General features: G+C 35.1%; 1 protein-coding gene across 10 annotated transcripts in view; it reads right to left on the reverse strand.

Annotated features, from left to right (window-relative positions):
* Positions 1 to 22,890, reverse strand: part of LOC111044192 (protein couch potato) — a 403,765-nt gene that overhangs the window by 47,055 nt on the left and 333,820 nt on the right. For 7 of the 10 annotated variants that reach the window (XR_005571122.1, XR_005571123.1, XM_039426400.1 and 4 more), the window contains one exon: positions 2,639 to 2,725. Coding sequence is in view for 8 of the 10 variants with exons in the window: in XM_039426400.1 (XP_039282334.1) it covers positions 2,639 to 2,725 (87 nt within the window). In the remaining 2 variants the exon portion in view is untranslated. The remainder of the gene's footprint in view (positions 1 to 2,638; positions 2,726 to 22,890) is intronic. The other 3 variants (XM_039426403.1, XM_039426402.1, XM_039426404.1) reach the window with 1 other exon arrangement.

Here is a 22,890-nt window from a genome sequence, read left to right on the forward strand (position 1 = left end):
GCTAGCTTCCACTTTCCACTGTAGTTGAAAAATTTATTTTGTATTATTTGTAATATATGAGTAAAGACACTCTTTTTCATAATAATAATATAATTAAAAAGTAAATTCGTATGGCTTTTGTTGGTGGGGAGTCCCTTGCGGGAAGGTCCCACCGCCTGAATATATAATTTAAGCCGTCAATGGGCCTTACGACTGTTATACTTCAGCCGGGACCGACAGTTTAACGTGCCCATCCGATAACACGGGAGTGATCTGGTTAAAAAACTTTTGGTATTGAGAGGGTTTGAACCCGGGATCTCTGTGCTGCTACGCAAGCACTCTATCCACTAGACCACGGATCACTCCATATAATTGAAAGTAGATTACTTTAACATAGATCATTATTGTAAATTGATAAAGCTACAAATTCACTTCCCAGAAGGTGCCTATTGCATAGGCCTATATTGGGAATAAGATTGTTGATCATATTATATTGTCATCCTCAAGTTATCTTCTAAATGGTGATTCCAGTCAATTTTATATAGTAAATATAGGAGAAATCTGACATATCAGTTACTGAACTTATTCATCCTAGTATCTCAATCACCCAAACTATTGTAGGAAGCACAAGCTGATATTATTCAGTAAATTTCGAACTGAAAAATGGGCCTAATAGAAAAGCAATTTCAAGGACACAAACCCATGGATACAATATATATCATTTATCAATTTTATGGCAGCATTGTACTAGAGTGTTCTATCCTATGCATAGTTTGTAATGTCTGAAATGGAAGGGAATGATTTACAGTTATTGTACTCTAAAGAGCAGAAAAGTGGGGAAATGATTTATACCAACTGCGTTGAAAAAGCCATTGAGACCTGAATGAGGAGGTTCCAGGTTTGATCAATAGCAGGGAAATATTACAGTTGATATTATATTTTGTGTGGCACTTTGACACGCGCATGGGTAAACATATGGAAATATAACGATAAGAATACACGAGGGGAGAGAAAAAAGATAATTGTGAAAAAAATGGAAACCGGTGACGTATGCAGTTGATTGTAGAAACTAGACGGCGTCTAGACGTTGCCATGACATGCGATGCGACATTGATCGCTTGCGGGTGCCACTCCGTGTCTGCCTCCTCGAATTATTCCAGCTCATATTTCTCTCTATTCCCCTATTTCTTATTTTCAAGCCAAGTTTTCACCCTCATCGGGACTCACAATAGTATTTCTAGCCTTCTCTGTGATCTATGAGTAATGGTTTCATTCTGTGAGTATTGTACATCTAGGTGAATCGACATTATTATTTGAAGCGATGGTTACATGCATCGAAATATCAGGCGTGTCCTTGAAAGAACCGACACTTGCAAGGGAAAGTTCAGTTTATTGGATACTAGCAGGTTATCCGTGCTCCGCTGGGTTCTAATTGAAAACTTGACGAACTGAAAACTTGACCTACTGAAATCTTCAAGAATTTAAAATCGGTCTATAACCATCCTCGGTAAATTAAGAATCCATATGAAAAATTTCAAGTTGATCAGTACATCATTCGTGTATTTCCTACAGTGTACGTGCATAAGCCGATTCTTTTCTCTATAATATTAGAGATTCAGGCTGTGATGATGTAATATTCATCACAGATCTAACAGAGAAGAGCCTATGCCATTGATATTTGAAGTGAAGGTATTCATGCATCAGAATATCAAGCGTGACTTTGAAAAAACTGATACTTGTAAGGACAAGGTTCCATTTATTGGATATTTGGGCTATGCTGATATAATATTCATCATAGATCTATCATAGATTATACATTGGTATAATCAAAAAAATGTCTATACATATCAGATAATATGATGCATTCTTGCTATTAGATTCTGATCCATTAACTCTACAGATAGTACTGTAGTCCTATTTGAAAGTATGCATCCGAGATCTAACATAGTTAAGCCTATTACACATTGATATTCCGCTTATCAGAAAATGTCTATGCATATGAAATAATTTGATCTATTAGATTAAGTTCCGTTCACGCTACAGATAGTACTGTAGTCCTATTTGAAAGTATGCTGAAGTGATGAGATAAGTTGACACATTTTTGCTATGAGAAAAAATCGATCTCGTTTACAAAGAGAACTAGAGTCTAGATTCTAGTCTTGATAATTCTACCTCATATGTTTGTTTTTTGAAACATTTAAAATAGACTATAGAAGACGAACTTCTAACTACAAACTACAATATCACTGTCTTTTCTCTTTAGGGCTACTTTTAATATAAATGAAATATGAATATCAGTACCCTTTTCAATGATTTTGATTATATTTAATAAATATTATTTATTTATTTCATTCACTTAAAAATGGGATTAATGACCGAAACATGTTGTGATAAAATACTTTAAAAGGGTACTGAGATTCAAATTTTTTTCATACAATATCATTTTTTGATATTTTCACTTTGAAAGGAAAATGATGGCAAATAATGCTCTTCTCTAACTCTCACCTCTTGCTCTTGTGTGAGACGCAAGAAATGGAAAAGCTCTAAAGATAATGATTGATTTAAAAAAAAAATAATATTATAGATTCGATTGAATTCAAGAAGTCGTTCTAATAGGAAGCCCATGCACTTTATTTGAGTGATTGAATTGTTGACTGACCTCGTAAGCTCGAAACAGTAGATACAACTCTCTGGGCTTGGCGTCCATGGGCAGACCGCTCACAAACAGGGTCCGAACCTGAAACATCAACATTCCCAATCACCTCTAAAGACAACTGTCCAAAACAATATCAAACAAACGAAAAATATGAAATATCACGCAACAAAATATCAAATATCAAACAGATCGGCCTGAAACAACGATATCAAACACATGAAATTGATGTCAAACATTGATACCCTCACAGCATTGCACTCATATTAAAAATCCATTTTTGTAAATTACAATGTCATACATATCAAACAAACAAATACAAACAGGTCGACCTCAGACAACGATATCAAACATACAATAAATGTCAAACATCTATGTCACAGCATTTAATTCGCATACAAAATTTAATTTTTTTGTAGATGAATTTTATACTACGCTAATCTATGAACTAACGCAACACCTTCTTGTGAAAATTAATATCTTCCGCAATTACATTACCTCAGATTTAGAAATTACCTCTCATATAGAAAACTTCATTCAAACCCTCCCACTATGGCTCGGTTGTACAAAAATTATTTCAAATTCAACTGCGATTAATAAAAATGATTCAAGTTCTAATTAAAGACGTCTTGCCCTTCTCAGATTGGTTCTTTGAGCATTTAACCATCTTTTTATTACCGTTAAAATTTAACAAACTCCTGTGCAACCGACCTATGATTTCAAGTACATCAATTCAATGTGATAATCCAGGTAATGTACTACTGGAGGATAATGAGAACGGTTTTTTAGGAGATTAGATCTGAGCTAACTAATGATTGTAATTGAATGCACTCCTACTCACTCATTCAATACCAATATTTATTGAATTTTTTTCCAGTAGTTATTGAATGATAGTTTGATACCTTGTGAGAATGGATTTTATTGACACATTTATTAATAGAATACAAGAATGTGCAAAGCGTGCTCTGTGGTCACGCCAATACAAGGCTCGTGACCGTTGGAAGTTCGAACTGCTCAACGAATCAGCACCACTCTCTGCCCGGTCGTGGAAGATATCGAAAATATCCCATTATAATGTAAGTTCCTAGGTGTTTTTAATCTATCTACGTCGTGTGTTTCCTGGTTTAATTTATAGAATATGAGAAATATATACAAGAGTAGTAAATTTGTGAGGAAATTATCAGGATCACTTTCAGTAGATTAGCACTGTTTGCAGGTTTATTGTTGTGGTTTTCATCGCAATCCGGTGTGGATCGTAAAAGTTATCTACGGAATCTGAGTCACTGTTTACAATCAAAGTGATTTACCCGTGTCAAGTTTGAACAGACATACATTGTTGTACTCTACGCATGTATCCACTTCACATCATGCATCATGCATCCCATCTTTCATGTTTAGCAATAAAATCTCTTATGAGACTGATTGAATTACCCAGTACGACTGATAAAATCCAATGAAGTTGATGAGTGTTCACTTAATTTCGCGTTACCATGAACACAAAATATCCATAACCATAACATGTAAACCGACCAAGGAACAAGACAAAAATACCCTGATTTCATGAGGTTTCGTGAAGTTTAACATGAGTGTACTCTACATGTACAAGAGCTGACAGTGTTGGACTGTTACAGAACTGGCCAGAGTGCCAAGTTGAAATGGATGTCGGTGTGTGAGTGTGTATGTACTACTGTCCATGTTCAAATGCGAGTTGTTTCTGCGTGTGTGTGTGTGTGTGTGTATGTTGCATGAGAGAGGACACTGCAGTTCAATTTTGCAGACGTCGTCCCAAGGGAGAGTCCCGAGCCCAAACGCAACTCCCTCTCTCTCTTACTCCTCTGGAGCATTCATTGAAAGAAACGACTGTCTGTGTTCTTCAATTGACTCGTTTTGTTACGGACCTTTCGAATTTGTCGTTTTCGGATTTGTCGTTTCTGTCTTTATTCGAATCTTTCGTGCTACTGGAAACGTTCCCATACCAGAAGGAAAATTGTGAAGGTATGGTGTGTTATGGATTCATGAGATATGTTCCACGCTTTGTTTCTCACACTGGATGCAAATAAGCCACAAGACAACCCTACCTTTCCATTATTTGTCTGCTTCCCTCTCCCTTCTACTCCACCATCAATGTCCATCATGCTGTGCTCTTTTTTATATATTATTTATCACTTTCCCCTCTCCGCCTACCTTCACCGACGCACATAACTTCTTCTTGAAGTGTCGAGGATCGCAAACTTTTCCATCTCACCGATTCCATTCATTATTCATTTTCAATTCCTCTTGCCAGTTCTGTTGTTTCCATACTTTATTCTTGGCGCAAAGATAAGGTTTTGTACTCGTCCATGTCAACTTTCTGATCTCAGTTGGAAAACAGGAGAAATACATTCGCAGTGATTAGGACCATGAATAATATTTATAGGGAAGAATACATTATTTTTCTTCATCGAACCCAATGGGCCGTTTACACAGCGTTGGGTAGTCGCCTCGGATCAGTCTTCTCTACTGCTCTCTCTGTTCGTAGAGAATACATTATTAAGCGAGTAAATGCGAAGGTGATAATGGCGAAGGCTCTTTCTTGAAAATGATAGAACAGTTCTTTCTTTAGTTCAACTCTACAATCACTCCAGATGAGCTGTGAATTCCAGTTTATGTTAATAAATTTAAAAACGGGTGAATTTGAATGTAAGAATGGCAAAGGTTCTTTCTTAAAAATAATTGGAGAGTTCTTTCTGTGGATTCAACCCTACAATCACAGCAGATAGTTACATTTTATGTTAATACATTTTAAAACGGGTGAATTTGAAGGTGAGAATTATCGCAAAGGTTCTTTCATAGAAATAATTGGAAAGTTCACTCCGTGGATTCAACCCCACAATCACAGCAGATGACCTGTAAGTTCCATTTTTTTGTAATTTTTCCATCTCTAAACTTGAATCCCTCATTTATATTTTAAAGAGTTTCAATTTTTATGCCTTTCTCATTATCCAAAATGCTACTTTTCTTTCAAATGTTTCAGTGGAAGTATGACAGTTTCTATCTCAGCATAAACTAGGAGAGTACCTCGACTAGGAGAGTAACTAGGAGGACAACTCTTTTCTTCACTAGGAGAAGATACCAAAGTTACCCTATGCTGAACTTAACGAGAATCATTAGTGTCTCACGGTAAATTGAACAACAGTCAACATCAAAACTTTGTAGGACTTGTAAAAATATTCATTGCCCGAAGGAAATGAGTGGGATGTTCTCGAGAAAGCGGAACAAACATTAAAAAGTGATAATCATTAGTGAATTTGGGAGAATGTACAGAGTAAGCTACTATTTCGAGAGGATAACGCTCTTGAATCCACAACGCTAGGCCAATATACGGACCACAATTATGAATTTGATGGGATATAGTCAGTGATAGAGGAGGAAATATACACCATTATCTGTAAATCTGGATTCTCAGAAAAGGCTTTACAGGATTTTTCACATAATTTTGAGAAAATGCAAAGGCCTGTCACCAGCTGAAGATAAAAGTAGAATTTTATTCTAACATACTACTCCATCAAAGAAAGAAAACTTTCTCGAAATTGAGTCCTGTATAATAATGATCACAGTTTCATTTGTTTTTATTGTCAGGCATTCCCAAAGCCACGTTTACACCAGAGTTGTCAAAAAAATGCCGTTCACAAATAGCTTTCTTCAAAAATGTTGTCAATTTTTTTCTGTAGAAAACGAGTTGAATGTTGCTGTGATTTTTAAGAAATTGGCAACCAATTTCCGAAATCTGTTGAAATCTAAGTTGACAACTCTGGTGTAAACTGGCTTCAAACATTTATGTTTGCATTTCGTAAAAAATGCTCTCAATTCCTCAAAAACAAGTAATATCAGTAATATGAGAAGGACAACCTTATTAGAAAGTTCACGACATTATTCTATGACGCAATTGGAGAATTTGAATGTTCTATATTTTCATAACTACTCATTGGCGGTTCCAGAGAGATTCCATGCCCTCCCACTCACGAGATTCAACTTGAGAACAGGATAAAATTTCAAATAATTTGTTTGTTGATGTAGTTAACATACTATTTGAAACTTCACCCTGATTTCAAGTTGAAACACATCATATTGATATACCATGTCAACAAGTTAAATGAATATTCACATCACCTTCGATAACTAAATAACTTTGACACATCAAATTGGGTGGTGAACTAAAGTTTTCAATCATATTTCCAACGAAATAGTAGTATTCAACAAATCAAATAATTCAATTCCGATGGCAGAAGTCGAGCGGAATGCAATATGTTTGTATTCTAAATTCAGACCAAACAAGTCAACGAAGTTTGCCTGACACTAGAAGCCACCAGTTTGACATACACAGTAGTAATTACCATTAGTTATATAAGTGAGAAGCGCGCACCGTTCTTGACATGAGACATGGACGCGTTGCCCATTAGCACATTAAATTTGTGGGTGGGGAAGGAGAGGGAGGGGAAGGGTCACGTGACATTTGACTGTGAATAATTCAGGCGTGATAATGTTAGTGCATTAGCTAGTATAGGCCGGTGTCGCTGAGATGTCATCCGACGGACGTCGCCGGCGTGGTGTCTGCGTCTGCCTAATGTACCAACCGACTCTGCAGTCCGCTGTAGCCGTCAGTTCATCCGCTTTTGGCTACCCTTCAACCCTTCCAATTCCCATCAACTATTAACTCAACTGACGAACAACAAGCGACTTGACGGACAGCTTACCTGGCTAGGCACTTAGTCGACCACGACGGGCCAACATGTCGCCACCTATTTTCGACGTGTCAACGTCACCTAACCTGTTGAAACACGTTCGGGCTCATGTCACTTGAATATTGAAATTCAGGGTTCACATGTGGTGCGGAGTCGGTGACAGTTCTGGAGAAAGTACATGCACTGATCAATTTCATAAATATCATTTGCTTGTATGTGGGTTTCAAAAGTTTAAATGAAATCATATCATGTCAATCTCTTCCATTAAACGCCACGTCTCCAAGTGTCAAAATAGATTTGGTTATGATGATCAGGTTAGAAATAGTGGAATTCCAGAACATGTGATGTGAGTAGATGAGTTAGAAATGGTGGAATTCCAGCACATGCGATGTGAGTAGATGAATAGAATAGAATGATTTTTTATTTGTTGCGTGGCGGAGTTTGGACAGTAAATTTTACCACTTAACCACGTGGGTTCAATTCAGATGCAGAGAATTGAAATCCATTTAATTGAAATTTATTTGCAAAAAGGAAAGATGTAATCCAAATGGCATGTTGATCAAATTAGAACTGGTGGCATCCCCGCACAAATATCACAATCAATAGATTTGATTATTAGGTTAGAAATGGTGGAATTCCAGCAAAATGTGAGTGGATTAATAGAATGACTTTATTGTTTGTTCTATGTTTGTTTATTCTATAGAGAAAATCAAAATTGATATTGGCATTGAAATTTATTTGCGAAACAAAAGTATCTAATGGTTGTTTCCTCAGATTTAGCATTGGTCTCATCGAAAGATATTTTATTCTTTCAAATGTGAATCGAAAATGGATAACTGGAATTGAACGAAAATGTTCTCTTGTAATGAGCTACAAGCAGTTTCATGACTCAAAACACGAATCGAAAATGGATAACTGGAATTGAATGAAAATGTTTTCTTGTAATGAGCTACAAGCAGTTTCATGACTCAAAACACGAATCGAAAATGGATAACTGGAATTGAATGAAAATGTTCTCTTGTAATGAGCTACAAGCAGTTTCACGACTCAAAACACAGTAATCATTGAAATGCTAGAACAGAAAATTGATAGAGCAATCGATTGAATAATTCAATGGACTAGAATATTTCCTACGAGTATCAACTCGCTAACTGAACAATTGAACATTGAATAACAAACTCTTGTGGACTGAAAGCAGAAAATACAATATTCACTTAATTGAATTCATTCATCTGTTCAGTTGAGTGTTGCTGATATCGAATCATTTTCAATTAAATTCCCAATTGGAGGTATTCCATCCTGTTACTCTTAAATCTACATGCACAATAATGAAATGGGAAATAAGCTATATTGCTGTTCAAACGATTTTTATAGCGGATGAATCTCAAGTATATGATTGTTTTCGATTGTGTTCGTGTAAGCAATTGGGTGAGTAAATATTGAAATCTCTTGTTGTATTTGTCAAAAAATGTAATACACTTTGACTCAAAGTAGAGGCTGAAGGAAGTGATTGGTAATGTATAGAGATACTTTCCGTGTTGATGTGAAGCTGTCAAGGTGATGTTGGGGTGATCATCCATATTAAGTTTGTAGCGTGAATGTTGATGTTGCGGAACTTTTACATAATTAAAGAGACTTGAAATGTAGTCAAAAATCCACTTTATTAGAATAAAAATTAATATTTTACAGGAGCATGCTTTCGTGTGTGCTCACACATCATCAGCTGTAACTTACAGTATGTAACACTTCAAGTCTCTTCAATTATTATGATCATCCATATCAAATAGAAACGACTTAATACTGTTAAAACCACTAATTTATTAAAACAAAATAAGATACTAATTTTAGTTGTTACACCATCATTACTGTCCAGTAGATTGGAAGCTTAAACAATGAACAGCAGAAGCTCTACGAATAGCCATCAGCTGTTGAGCAATGAAGATTGAGTTCTAATGCCATTGGTCGAGACTAGACAAGCCCAAGTATTCCAATACTCCATTCTCGGCCAATCACAGTAGAGCTCAACCTTCATTGGTCAACAGCTGATGGTCTATCCTAGGACTTCTTCCATACTATATTTTCTGGTATTTTCTGCTGCTCAATCTTCAAGCTTTCAGTTCACTGGAGATTGATAATGGTGTAACAAACTGAACTAGTATCTCGATTTGTTTCAATAAATGAGTGGTTTTGACAATATCAAAACTTCTCATTCAGTATGACTTGACAATATCAAAACTTCTCATTCAGTATGACTTGTATTTATTTATTTAGTTCATTGGCAATTACAGATCATAATTATAATAAATATAATATGATTGGGAGAAAACAACAGGCATAGCCCAAAACTGTCTTCTCCCAAATTTCAACAAATAAAGTATTGTTTTAGTCTAAATCGCTCTTCATGATACCTACATGATATATTATATGATACTAATTGATCAAATACCTTCAATATAAATTGAAGGATAAAAATTATAGCGTACTCTGAAAAAAATATGATTCAAGTATGATATGGAAGGTATTATTTTAGGTAGGTATTATAGAGGTATATTATTTTCATCTCCACTGGTTATATTTACAAAACACTCATAAAGAATGGATTGATAATATGGTGAGTCCTTTATAATGTTCTTGATTATGAGTTTTTCAACAATGTTATTCATACAAAAAAACTTTTGAACATATTTAGATACTGCATTGATGTTAGTTTAAGTTGATGATATCAATAAATTATTGATTATATAGAATGTTTTACTTTCAACAATCAAGCTTATGCTTCTCCCAACAATATTTGTCAGCAATATCATATAGCAACAATAGCGTAAGTAGATTAGATATCCCATGGTATACGACGTTTATGTTGCAACTCTTACTGTTATCTCAAGCCGATAGTTCATGTGATTATTTCCCGTGAAGCTGTGTGACGCTGGTGGTCTCTCATATTGTGCCGTTTATACACTCTGTAACATATTTGAAATTTGGGTAGATATAAAAATCCCTAGCTGAAGTACTAATAGGTCTGAGTAAAGTAACTGGCTAATATCGCCAAAGAGATAACATAAAGATTAGATAGCATCAGCTTGTCCTGGCTAAACGGTACAATAGCCTAAAAGGAATTGAAATTATTTTTTGCTAATAAATATTATTATATAAAATGTTGAAGATTGAGGTTAGGTATAAACATTCAGTGATCGGCGACCTAACAATCGACCGAGCCATGCAAAGTAGAATCTGACCAAACCCCTTGGCAGAGATCTATTGCGGCAAAACGGTATGCAATTTGGAAGAACAAAAGGTCACGTGGCTAACTATTAGGATGCATGAAATAAATAGTAATATATAGAAAATTAACTAGCATGTAGAGGGCATACTTAAAAAACCTAATAAAAATAATTAAATGTATCCAGGAAATAGGAGGTTACCAAGCGCATGAATACTGAAACAATTTGCATGCACCAATCACATAATGGCAGTTAACAGGCGGCAATAGTATGCCAATTCAAAAATATTTATATATATTTCTATAAATGATCAGAACTTATGTAAAATTGTTATATAGTCTATGTTATGGATATGGCCCGAAGGCAAAGAAATTATAAAACATACAACATAAGTAATAATTTAATATTTTAGTACGGTCTATTTGAACCTTAAATGGCGGAGGACTAGGATATTCAAATTTTATGTAAATTTGAAAGTCGGAAGTAAGAATTGTAAAATTGAGAAAGGAGAACCATCACTCGCCTGCCAAATGCCACCATGAGAGGTCCCTAAATATTATAGAGCGTAATACCTTGCTATAACTTGTAAAAGCTAAAGTTAGTTTGACTTATTAAATTTCTTATGAGACTTTGTGATGCTCTTATAAAGCAGAAGTCATTTTCATTTAAATAATTTTTGTAACCCCTTGGAAGAGACGATTCCGGCTACCATAGTCCAGGACCACCAGGAGTTGGATCGACATCAGCGAAGAAGATTAATGCTCATAAGAAGATTTCGACACGTGAGTGAGAAAATTGAATTAGTGATGGGCGCCCTTAGTGCTTCGAATTTATCTAATAATCAAAGCTAGCTCGTCGAAAGGGTTTTCTTATAAATTAAGAATTTAATAAAAAATACTTGCGCAAGTAAATATAGTATTAAAGTTATTTTATTAGAGGAATAATGAGTCAGTACATTTCAGAAAATTCTAATAAATCAAAGAAGTATAAAATCTAGGCTATTAAAACATATTCATATGATCTTTAATTTTTGCAATATAATTTGCGATAGTTTGTTGTAGCTCTGATTCACTAGATGAATTGCTCTACTTATTCCATCAGGTGCCGAATCTTGCACCCTGAGATGAATATATATTCATTACAAAGAAATCTACTAGATACTAGAGAAGTTTAATATATATATTTGGATTATTAGTTGCCAATTTATCAAGTTGATCTTAAGGAACCTATTTTTAATAGAATTGTCCAAGTCGACAAGTATTAGCAAGCTTATATCGCAGCTACATACAAAAGGAGGCATATGATTGAAAGATAAAAGCATATGGTAACGTTTCGTGCTATAAATTTAGAGTATAATGTTTAGCCTGTGATATTTTACTGATTTCAATTATTGTTCTATTTTTATATTATATATGTTTATCGCTCTTTATATATTTTGCCTTGATCTATTTTTTGCAATATTTGTTAATATATGTATCAAATTGTTTATGGTGTGCAATTTATTTTAATTCCTCAACACTATAGGATAAGCACCATATATATATATATATATATATATATATTATATATATATATATATTTATTTTTTAATGAATTACAGGAATTATAGGGGAAGCTCATACCTGGGCCTATAAAAATTTTTATGAGACTGTATCCTATTAAAAACCACGACCTAAATTTTACAATTATATCAAATATTTCATGCTCTACCGACTGATGCCAAGCAGGAGGCTAATCGTTATTTAAATATATAGAATAACGTGACAACTCTCACCCTAACAAAACAGTAAAATTCGTCAATAATCAACAGTACTCAACAATTAACAACAGTAATCAACAATAATCAACAATTATCTCGGCTTGAGATAACAGTAAAAGTTACGACATAAACGCCCTATACCATGGGATATCTACTTACGCTATTGTTTCTCTATGGTATTATAAAAGTATATTATTTTCAACTCCACTGGTTATATTTACAAAACACTCATGAAGAATGGATTGATAATATGGTGAGTTTATAATGTTCTTGATTATGAGTTTTTCAACAAAGTTACTCATACAAAGAAACTCTCAAATATATGATCACTGCATTGATGCTAGTTTAAGTTGATGATATCAATAAATTATTTATTATATAGAAAGTTTTAATTTCAACAATAAGCTTATGCTTCTCCCAACAATATCTAAGCAATATGCTACTTCCAAGAATATCCAAGCAAGAATAGATTAGAATAGAATTGAATAGAATAGAATAGAATGACTGTTTTTATTTTTGACCAAGGAGGGCGAAGTTAGGGCACAGTTGGCCTTCTCTTACACTTAACCCTCGAGAGATAGATACAAGGAAAATGTAGAGAGCAAGGAAAACTGTATTCAATGCTGATGAACCACGTGGGAGAGCGAAGCGAGCTACTTGAAGGGTCAAATAAGGCTTTAGGAGGAAACTAGAGGATCGGATGCTTTTCGGCCTCTTGAAGCCCTCAAGGGTAAGCAGGGCTAAGAGCCAGTGATTCACCAGCGGAAGCTGCTTTCTCAGCCAGAGGACTTAGCTTCCTTTCCGGGGCTAATCTAACTTGATCGGTATGTTGCAACTTTCCTAGCTGGAATTCTTGTCAAGCTGCAAGACTTCAACACGCTCCATCAATGAGCTAATCAATTTCAATTTCTCTGGTACGAGGAGGAGCATCTCTCTTGAGCGTATCATCCTCATAGAACTTTGAGAGAAGTAGTTCAAAGATGAGTTTAAAGCCGGAAGAAGGAATCTCATTTCTAATATTATGAAGAACAATGTGATGGAATTATGAGTTTTTTCTCAGAGTACGCTGTATAATGCATTTGAGCATGAAGAGCAACACTATTATTCTTAATCAGACCCGTTCAGATTGATTATGATCATAATAAAAATTAGTCTTTTTCAGTTTGATTATATCATAATATAAAATTAGAGTCTTTTTCCTTTGGGGCTACTTTTAATATAAATATAAATATCAATCGTGGATGAATGATAAATGATTGACATCATATAACAAGTAAAACTATATTTCAGACTATTCTATGCGTAATTTATATAAATAAATATATAAATCTGAGTACCCTTTTAAATTATTCCGTCACGACATGTTTCGGCTACTAATGCCATTTTTACATGAAAATACACTTTTACTTGAAAATGGCATTATTGTCCGAAACATGTCTTTTGAAATAATTCAAAAGGGTACTTAGATTTATATATTTTCATTTATGTAAATTAGGGATACCTTTAATAGTCTGGAATATAGTTTTACTTCTTATTTGATGTCAATCATTGATCATTCATTCACAATTTACCAGTCAGAAATGAAATTGGAAGGTATTACATTGAACGGTCATCTATATAGTTGAATATGGATAATTTTCAGTAACACTTCAATAAAATACTGGATAAATTAGTAGTAGTTAACCACGTTCCATATACATATAAATAAAAATCTCAGTAAGTACCCTTTTATGAATTATTTCAGTGATAAAATATTTCATAAAAGGGTACTGAGATTTTTATTTTTCTATTTATATTACAAGTAGCCCTAAACAGAAAAGAGACAACTGCGTTCCAATACGTTTACTACATACTCTATTGCTATTTTTCTAAAATACACGTTACTATTGTCAAATGAATACGTTCTCCGTTGAAGTTGAAAGACTTTGTTCCAGAGTAAATATTCGCATGAACTTACTTTTCAAGTGTTTCGTCCTGGAGAACAGCACCAATTTCAAATTTTCGTTCTGATATAAGTTTTGTATTGTATTGCACAAAAGAGTACAGAAAAGTACGTCTGTTATCTGATAGATGTTACAAGACGAACGCTCGTCAATTTATAATATTTTCCTGGAAATGTGAATGGGAACCGAATCATCACTTGAACACATTCGGGTACATTCATTTTTTGACTTGAGAGAAGGACTCATAGAGCACTTCCCAGCAATAACAATATCGACAATGAAAAACTTTGCATTGCTGAATTTAATAACGAGAACGTGTCGTAGTGTCTCAACTCTTATTGCCTCTCATAACTTCTCAACGAGTTCTCAGCACCTTCCTTTCTTCTCTCCATCTTCCTCTCCACACTTCACACTCTACGTCTGTCCTGCACACACACATAAGAGAATCCAATTCTTTTTCATAAAGACGGGAGGCGCCAAACGTGATACTCCATAAAATGGAAAAAGAAACGCACAATTACGAGGAACGTACGTTGCACCCCCCGCCAACTGCCTTCTTGATCTAATAGGCTGTTCTCGAATTTATGACTTTTCGCAACTCGGCCTTCTACAGCACATGTTGTATTATTAATTCAAAATGTGCTCGTTGGTGCTATATGAAATTTGTAATCTCGTTAGTGGCAAGTTGGTACCGAGGAATTGGGACTGGAGCCCTCTTACCTTTCTTAGTTTTCTAGTATCAAAGATAATATTATCATTGAGACCAGTATCATTGATGATATCAAGAGCTTCAGTATTAAAGGTAGATAGTATCTACAATAGGTAGATAGTATCTACAATAGTTCAATGATATTCGAGGTGCAATGAATGGAAGCCTTTGAAGGTACACTACAATGTCAAGTGCATCAGAGCTTTCAAAGAGATTTCAGAAGTTCATGAAAGAGGAGTACAAAAACCATAAAAAAATTGCTATCAAATTTGACCTGACTTTCCAAATTCCAATAGGAATACATGAATTGAAATGAAACCCACATTAGTGTATTTTTCATCAAATGCAGGAAGAAGTGATGAACAAACTAGACAGTCAAAAAAGTAGAATTAGATAAAAATAGATAAATCAGACAAACGATTTTTCGGCATGTAGATGCACAACGCGTAGATCTAGTAGCAATATTGAATGATTATTTCAAGCATAGAGTACTGGCTACACGTTTTTCGACTTCAAAAAGTACCGTAATAAAATGACAGACACTACACAATTAGCTAGATTTTTCATTATCTGCAGGTAGTTTCTATCAACCCATCTTTTATGGAAGATTTCAATTGATCTCTTACAACATATTTTTAGGGCCGTTTTCTGAGCTCGGGATTTAGCTAAGTTCTAGACTTTAAACAGCTGGAGTCAGAAAATTAGCTTGCCAAAACGGGGCTTAGTCGCAGTTTTTATTTTCTCATTTCTATAATTGGAGACTTTTTTCTTGACGAAATTAAACATTTCTAAATAATTCAAAATAGCTGAAACTTTACACTATTTTCTTTTCATATTATTTTGTGTTTAATTTTCTAGTTTTATGAAATTTAATTAAAACGTGACTTTGACAATGACTTCGACTACGCCCTGTTTCGGAAAGCCGGTTTCTTACTCCAGCTGTTCAAAGTCTAGAATTCAACCAAAACCTGAGCTCGACAACCGGCCCTTACAGAAATCTTCCTTTCATTTCAATATTATTATTCTTTATTGATTAATTCATACAATAAGAACATCATCAAAATGATCATCATAAGGCTAATTGATATTTTATATATGAATCATAGATTTTATAAAACCACTAGAAACTTCTATATCATTTTACGACACGATCGGTTTCGGGAATTCATCCCATTATCTTGAATAGATATATTTTTTTATGTATCTGTTATAGTTCCACTTTATATTTCGGTCTCATAGATATTGCTAATTTCAAACTCGTCTAAAAATGATTTTGAAATCACTTCGAAAGTGATCATTTCATCTCTAGAAATGATCTCAAGATCTTCTCAAAAGGAGCTTGAAATAGATTTTCAGGAAGTGCGCTTGAAAATTCAAGGTTTCGAGCTTTTGGGAGTTGCATCCGCCTGCTTGTAATGTTTGCGTTCACCGGTCTTGAAAGGCAGTCATAAAGAGATCGCAGTCATCTCTGGAGAGGTAAAATTTTGAAAAGAGCGCGCCACCGCTTTCAACGGAATGTGCTATCTATATCGACTTCCCCGTTCCCATTATCCACTGTCCTGTAGGAGAAAGAAGGAAGACACGCGACGAATGGACGTCGAGAAAGATGGAAGATAAGAGGGGATCTTCCCTTCTTCACGCGTCATGGGTTAATGAGCATATTATTATTAATGAGCGTCGAAAGCCATGTTTTAGCTTGTACAGCTTCAAGAGCTCAGACAAGATGGCGGCCACGTGAGAATGGATAAGGACAGAGAATGGTTAGGTTGCATGAATTTCATGCAACAGGAATTCGGAGGGAAAGCTTAAACACTTCGTTGAGTACGATGGATTTCGATGCGCTTCAATGTTGGGCTGAAATCACGGCAAGCATTCATCGATAAAGTGACATCGAACTAGTACCTCATCTATTCGTATACGAGTTTGGAAGTGGATATCGATGGAATCGAAACTACTAAATTTTTGAGCAGTGGTTCTCACTCGTTAACCTTGCTCCAAAAAGAAATATATTACTAGAATAAGCATTTTCTATCGATTAAAATGATTGAGTTTATGAATATGATTCCGATCGATATATTCCGATCATTAAATTTCACACGTTCAACGTATTAATACTACTGAATAAGTATTAATACTTATTAGTGGATGTATATCAGTTGTACTAGTCCAATAGATGAATAGGTATTGAGTATTTCAAAAGTCAAATACATTTCTGAAGTACAGGATTCGTTGGAGACGTTTGCTTATTAATTCAGTTATTAAGCCTCATAGTCAGTGAGCTTTCAATCAGTCAGGAATTGATTGAATTCAGTCAGTGGAACTAAGTCAGTCAGAATGGATGTCAGTTGAACTGACATAGCAGTGCGGTGGCTAATATGAAGCTGGAGATAATCCTATTCGAGAGAGGATTTCAGGAGTTCTTTAACCATCTTATTTCCTTTTAGCCGCCATCACTCAGTGGAACAAGAAGCTATGCAAATTTTCTGTTACTAGCCCATGAAACAAATCGGCCAGAACTATGCCATTGGTGAATGTGGGCATAGAATATTATTATGATAGATGATGGAGGAATCAAATTGAAATACCTTCCGTTAACTTTTGATGATCATTTAAAATGCAAATAATCAAGTTTACAATTAAACTGCTTTAGGAACGACCTAGAGTGGGCCACCATATAGGTCAAGCGAATCTCATTTCTGAACCAATGAGAGTTCAAAGTGTAGGAGTAAAGTTCCATTGAATCTTCTAAATAAGTAGTTCTGAATGAAGTTTTTTTTTTTTATTGCATCCCAAACATCCGAATAATCAGACTGAGGATAAGTCAAGAAGAGCAACCTAATGGAGGTTCTCAACACATATCATAATACATTGATAAAATACTGTAATTATACAATAGTCACATGAAATATATTAATATATATATATATATATATTATATATATATATATATAATATGCAGTATATATAAAAACGCAGTTAGTCAAGAGTACCTATGTACAAGGACCTGGGAAGAATCAAAGACAAGGAACAATAATATATCACTCCTGCAGAAACTCATCCACAGAATAGTATGGCCTTTCAAGCAACAGCCTCTTTAACATTCCTCTAAATCTTCGTAAGTCCGCCATGTCTCTAATATCCTGGGATAATTTATTATATATTTTTGGGCCCATATATTGCGGAGATTTTTCAAACATGGCGGTTCTATGAGCAGCCACTGATAGGGAGGCTGAGTGCCTTGTATTGTAACTGTGGATTTTATTATTGCGGGTGAAGTTTGGTAGGTTTTTATTCCATCGCTCAGTTCAACAGTTATATTATACCGCAAAATAATGTTCTTGTAACATTTTATTGAGAATGGACCAGTTAATGGTAGACGCTTCTCATGCGAAACGTTCCACACAGCTTCTTTTCGACAAAAAAATAAAGACGGTGTTGATTTTCGCGTACTTTTTATCGCTGGAAAACATAAATATCAGTAACATAAGTTAGTAACAGACTGAAGAGAGTGAATAACAGAGTTGAATCATTGGAATTCGATTAGTGAGCCATATCGCAAGCCGCGATTAAACCCACTCACACCACTCAACAAATCTCTACAGTTGCAAAGTGCTCCTTATCAAGAACGGAAAGGGTACAGGGTTCCTATCGTCTCATCCCAAAGTTTCTAAACATCAGTTTGGGATGTTGGTCGATAGCTCGAGCGAGGTTCGATCTGTGCTGCTAACCTAAAGCTAAAAGTCTAACCTCAAGCTAAAGTCATTTCCTTCTTCACCCACCAATGATGTTCGAGTAGAATATTTTTGGATGAGACGCAAATGGAGTTTCACAAACAGGGAATACTGTTTTTTGGAGCAGGAGCTCCCAAACCATATTCTCGTATTGAGAAATTGAGGAGGAGAACTTCTACTAGGAGATTTGTGAATGGATTGTCGTATTTGAAATAACAAAGTTGGGTTTTCGCCATATCGTCTCCTACACTATATACTAAGAGCGAGAGTTTCCGTATGTAATTTTTTTATAAATTATTTTCACTTTTTGTGTAGTTGAGAAGTTGATATTGTAGTAATTATTCATATTGAATGAAAAAGACTAAGAAATTATCAAAAAAACCACAGATTTATTGATACTTAGAAAGACCGGTTTCGGTTATTACACCATTGTCAATCTCTGATAAACTAAAACTAAATACAAGAGCAGCAGAATTTATACCTGTAGGCGAGTACTGCTATTAGTCAAGGGCATGAAGGCCTGCCTTTGGCCCAGCTAGACAGTCTCCTCCCACTCAACGGTGTGACAAAATGACGAAAATAAGAAAATAAGAACCAAGAAAACAAGTGTGAAAGATAATAAAACAAAAATGTTAATGGAAAAACTATTGACTAATGTATGCTTACAATGGCGGCTTAAGCAACAGATCGCCATGATAACAAAATTTACTTTCAGTACAAAATAAGAACCAAGAAAACAAGTGTGAAAGATAATAAAACAAATATGTGAATGGAAAAACTATTGACTAATGTATGCTTACAATTTTATGATAAAACTAAATTCGTAATGTTGTATTGGTTGAAATGAATCTGGTCATTTAAACTATACTGGGAACTAATTGTTGATTTTTGATCGGATTTGGGACAAAATCTGTCATATTACAACGATAAACATTGTTACCGTCAAGTGGGATTCCTACATACCAGTAACAAAATCAGTGACCAGCATAGTAAAAATATGATTTTCATGAATAGGCTACCTTTTCAACATAAATTATATTTTATTGATGAAAATTTGCGTTTATTCAAATGCTAATCGATAAATAATTATTAACTTTGGATTTCCGTTTAATAATAATTATATTTTATTTTTCACGACATTGTTTTCACGTGGATACAAATGGCCCTAGTCAATGAAATGAATTGTCTTGAGTTCTTTCTAATTGACCGAGCGAAGTGAGGTCTAAGAGTCAAGTTGACGGTTTGGCATTTCTCTTAATGTTCAAATGTTTAAATGTTGCGCATTTACGGCGAAACGCCGTAGATTTTCATGAAATTTGACAGGTATGTTCCTTCTTTAATTGCGCGTCGACGTATATACAAGGTTTTTGGAAATTTTGCATTTCTAGGATAATATAAAAGGAAAAAGGAGCCTCCTTCATACGCCAATATTAGAGTAAAAATCAGACTATAGAATTATTCATCATAGATCAGCTGACAAGTGATTGCACAGATGTGTGGAGATGCCAGTATATTGCTGTATTTCCATAAGGTCTTATAAGGTATTTCCATAATTTCAATCAGGTACTTGTGGATGAGAATACTGCGTGAGGTCACAGGACTGTTCACAGAGCTACTAGTAGTATTATTCCCACTGAGCCCGGTCGAGCGAGTATGAATAATCTCATTAAAACTTATGGGAATAATTCTCTCAGTGTTTCTCTTCAGACTCTTTAGAGATGCTGTCAACAAGATCATCATTGCCAGAATGATTGCCAACATTCGTAAGTGGATAGGCTCCAGAAAAATAATAAGAGACTAGTGACTGGTGTACAGGAACGTTCTAGAGTCCAACGACAAAAATGAAACTAAGCAGTCAGGCTCACACTTTTCCTCGCGAGCAACACTCTTTCTGGAGGGGGTTTGGAGTAGCAATAGAAGCAGCGATAACATCATCATCGTCATCATCACCACCACCATCATCAGCAGGTTGCAGCAGGTAGAAGAAGGCAGAGACTAAGGTAGAGGCACAGGGTGTCAAGAGAGAGACTAATAGAGATTTAATGCCTCTCAGCCGGCGTCCATCACACAACTCGGCCCAGCGACACGGGCAAACTCCTCCTTCAGTCACGTGGGACTGTGGCTCTCTCAGGTGCCTCCCTGCGCCCTGCTCGGCTGCAATACTCTCAACATAACGAGCCTGGAGACCCGTTTGTCCACTGCCGCAGGACACCCCAACATTTTTCCTAGATGAGAGTGTATGGCAAATAGGAACTGAGGCAATTCTAAAACTGTAGCTTCTCCGCCTATGATTTATTTGTGAAAAAATTCATTCTTTGCAAAAGTGGTCCAAACCTAAGAACTCGTTCTCTACGAGTAAGAGTTGCTAAAACCCTCAAAAATTATTGCAGACAAAATTCCGAAATAGATGTAGAAAATGTGGTCTTACATTGATTAACATTGATAGAACTTATTGCTATTAACAAAGATAGGCTAGAGCATGCAGGGAATCCTGATATTTCAGTTATCATCCCACCGATGGAATTCGAATAAACAAATATTAGGGATACTTTGATGGAAGATTAGAATAGAATATGTTTGTGGAGAATCTGTAACTAGAGAAGGGTTGAAATAATTTGATTTGGATCAGCTCAATGCTCAATCTATTCTTCAAACAATCAAAATGTATGGAATTTTTTATCAGAGTGGTACATTGTGCTATTTCATTGGATTTTTCGGCTAAATTGATGAATATTGGAAAAATGATGTAATTTCCTTCATTACAGAATAAGCTGATAATCAAGCACTCATCCGTTTACTTGTTAAAAAATTGAAGAATCTAATGCTTGTAGAGAGTATAGACTTCCCTCCACAAGCATTAAGACTTCGTAATTTCCTACTAACCGTTTCCTTGAAATGGCCAAATGAAATTTTGTAGGGAATTACTGTCTATACTTCAAAACTTGACACTATGGACCGGTTTCCGAGCTCGGAATTTAGCTAAGTCCTAGACTTTAAACAGCCGGAGACAGAAAATTGGCTTTCCAAATGGGGCGTAGTCACAGCTTTTATAACAGTAGTCGTAGTTTTTATTTTCTCATTTCTATAAATCGGAAACGTTTCTCCTTGACGAAATTAGACATTCCTAAATAATTCAAAATAGCTGAAACTTTACACTATTTTCTTTTTATTTTATTTCGTGTTCAATTTTCTAGTTTTTCGAAATTTAATTCAAACGTGACTATGACAATAACTGCGACTACGCCCCGTTTTGGAAAACCAATTTTCTGACTCCAGCTGTTCAAAGTCTAGGACTTAGCTAAGTCCCGAGTTCGGAAACCGGCCCTAAATTTTGTTACTCAACGTGAAACTAAGAGACAGTATACCATTTGATCATTTGTTATTGAGAGGATTCACTTATTTGAATGTATATTTTGTCGAGGCGAAAAAAAAACTGTTGATCAAAAGACAATCCCAATTTTGGAATCAAGACCTAAACCCCATAATAACTGCTTGTACTCAGATATCGAGGACTAAAATCAATTGTATAGATGGTTAGATGGTTCAGTCAGGAGAAAAAGTTTGAAATTACATCAGTCTTATGAAAACCTAGCTCCTTCTCTTGACTGAGCCATTATAGGAACAACTAGAAAATTGTTACTTATCATCTACAACCTTTCAATCCCTGTCATTGTATTATCTCAGACCATAATCCCTGTCTCATATTTCTTTCCAGTCACCAACAGTATAGCATTTCAACTGATTTTCCGGCTTCCAGTGAAATTGCGCTCCCTTAATATTCTCGAATAACCGGCAACGAGTATGCCTTAACTTCACCTCCTTATCAACGGGCGACGTTCGCTTTGTACCTTGCAGACTTTTCAAGTAAATGATGCTGCTATCTCCTTGTGAGAAATGTTTTCTGTCAGATAAGCACAATGTTCACAACTTTTGAGGGAATTTTCCGCCTGTAATTTAATACAATGTCACCTTGTCAACTCATTGAGAATATATACTATGCAGGTTATTAAGAAGATGCCTGTTATTTATGATTCTGTTAAGGAATGATTGGAGATTAGATATATATATTTTTAAACTATAGCATTTATTGAAGATCAACAATCAATTGACAAAATTGTGATAGAACGATAAGTTGTGTTTATGCACATTAACATCCAGGTTTACTTCAGGTGAT

Source organism: Nilaparvata lugens, chromosome 4, assembly GCF_014356525.2.
Source record: "Nilaparvata lugens isolate BPH chromosome 4, ASM1435652v1, whole genome shotgun sequence".
Taxonomy (NCBI): Eukaryota; Metazoa; Arthropoda; class Insecta; order Hemiptera; family Delphacidae; genus Nilaparvata; species Nilaparvata lugens.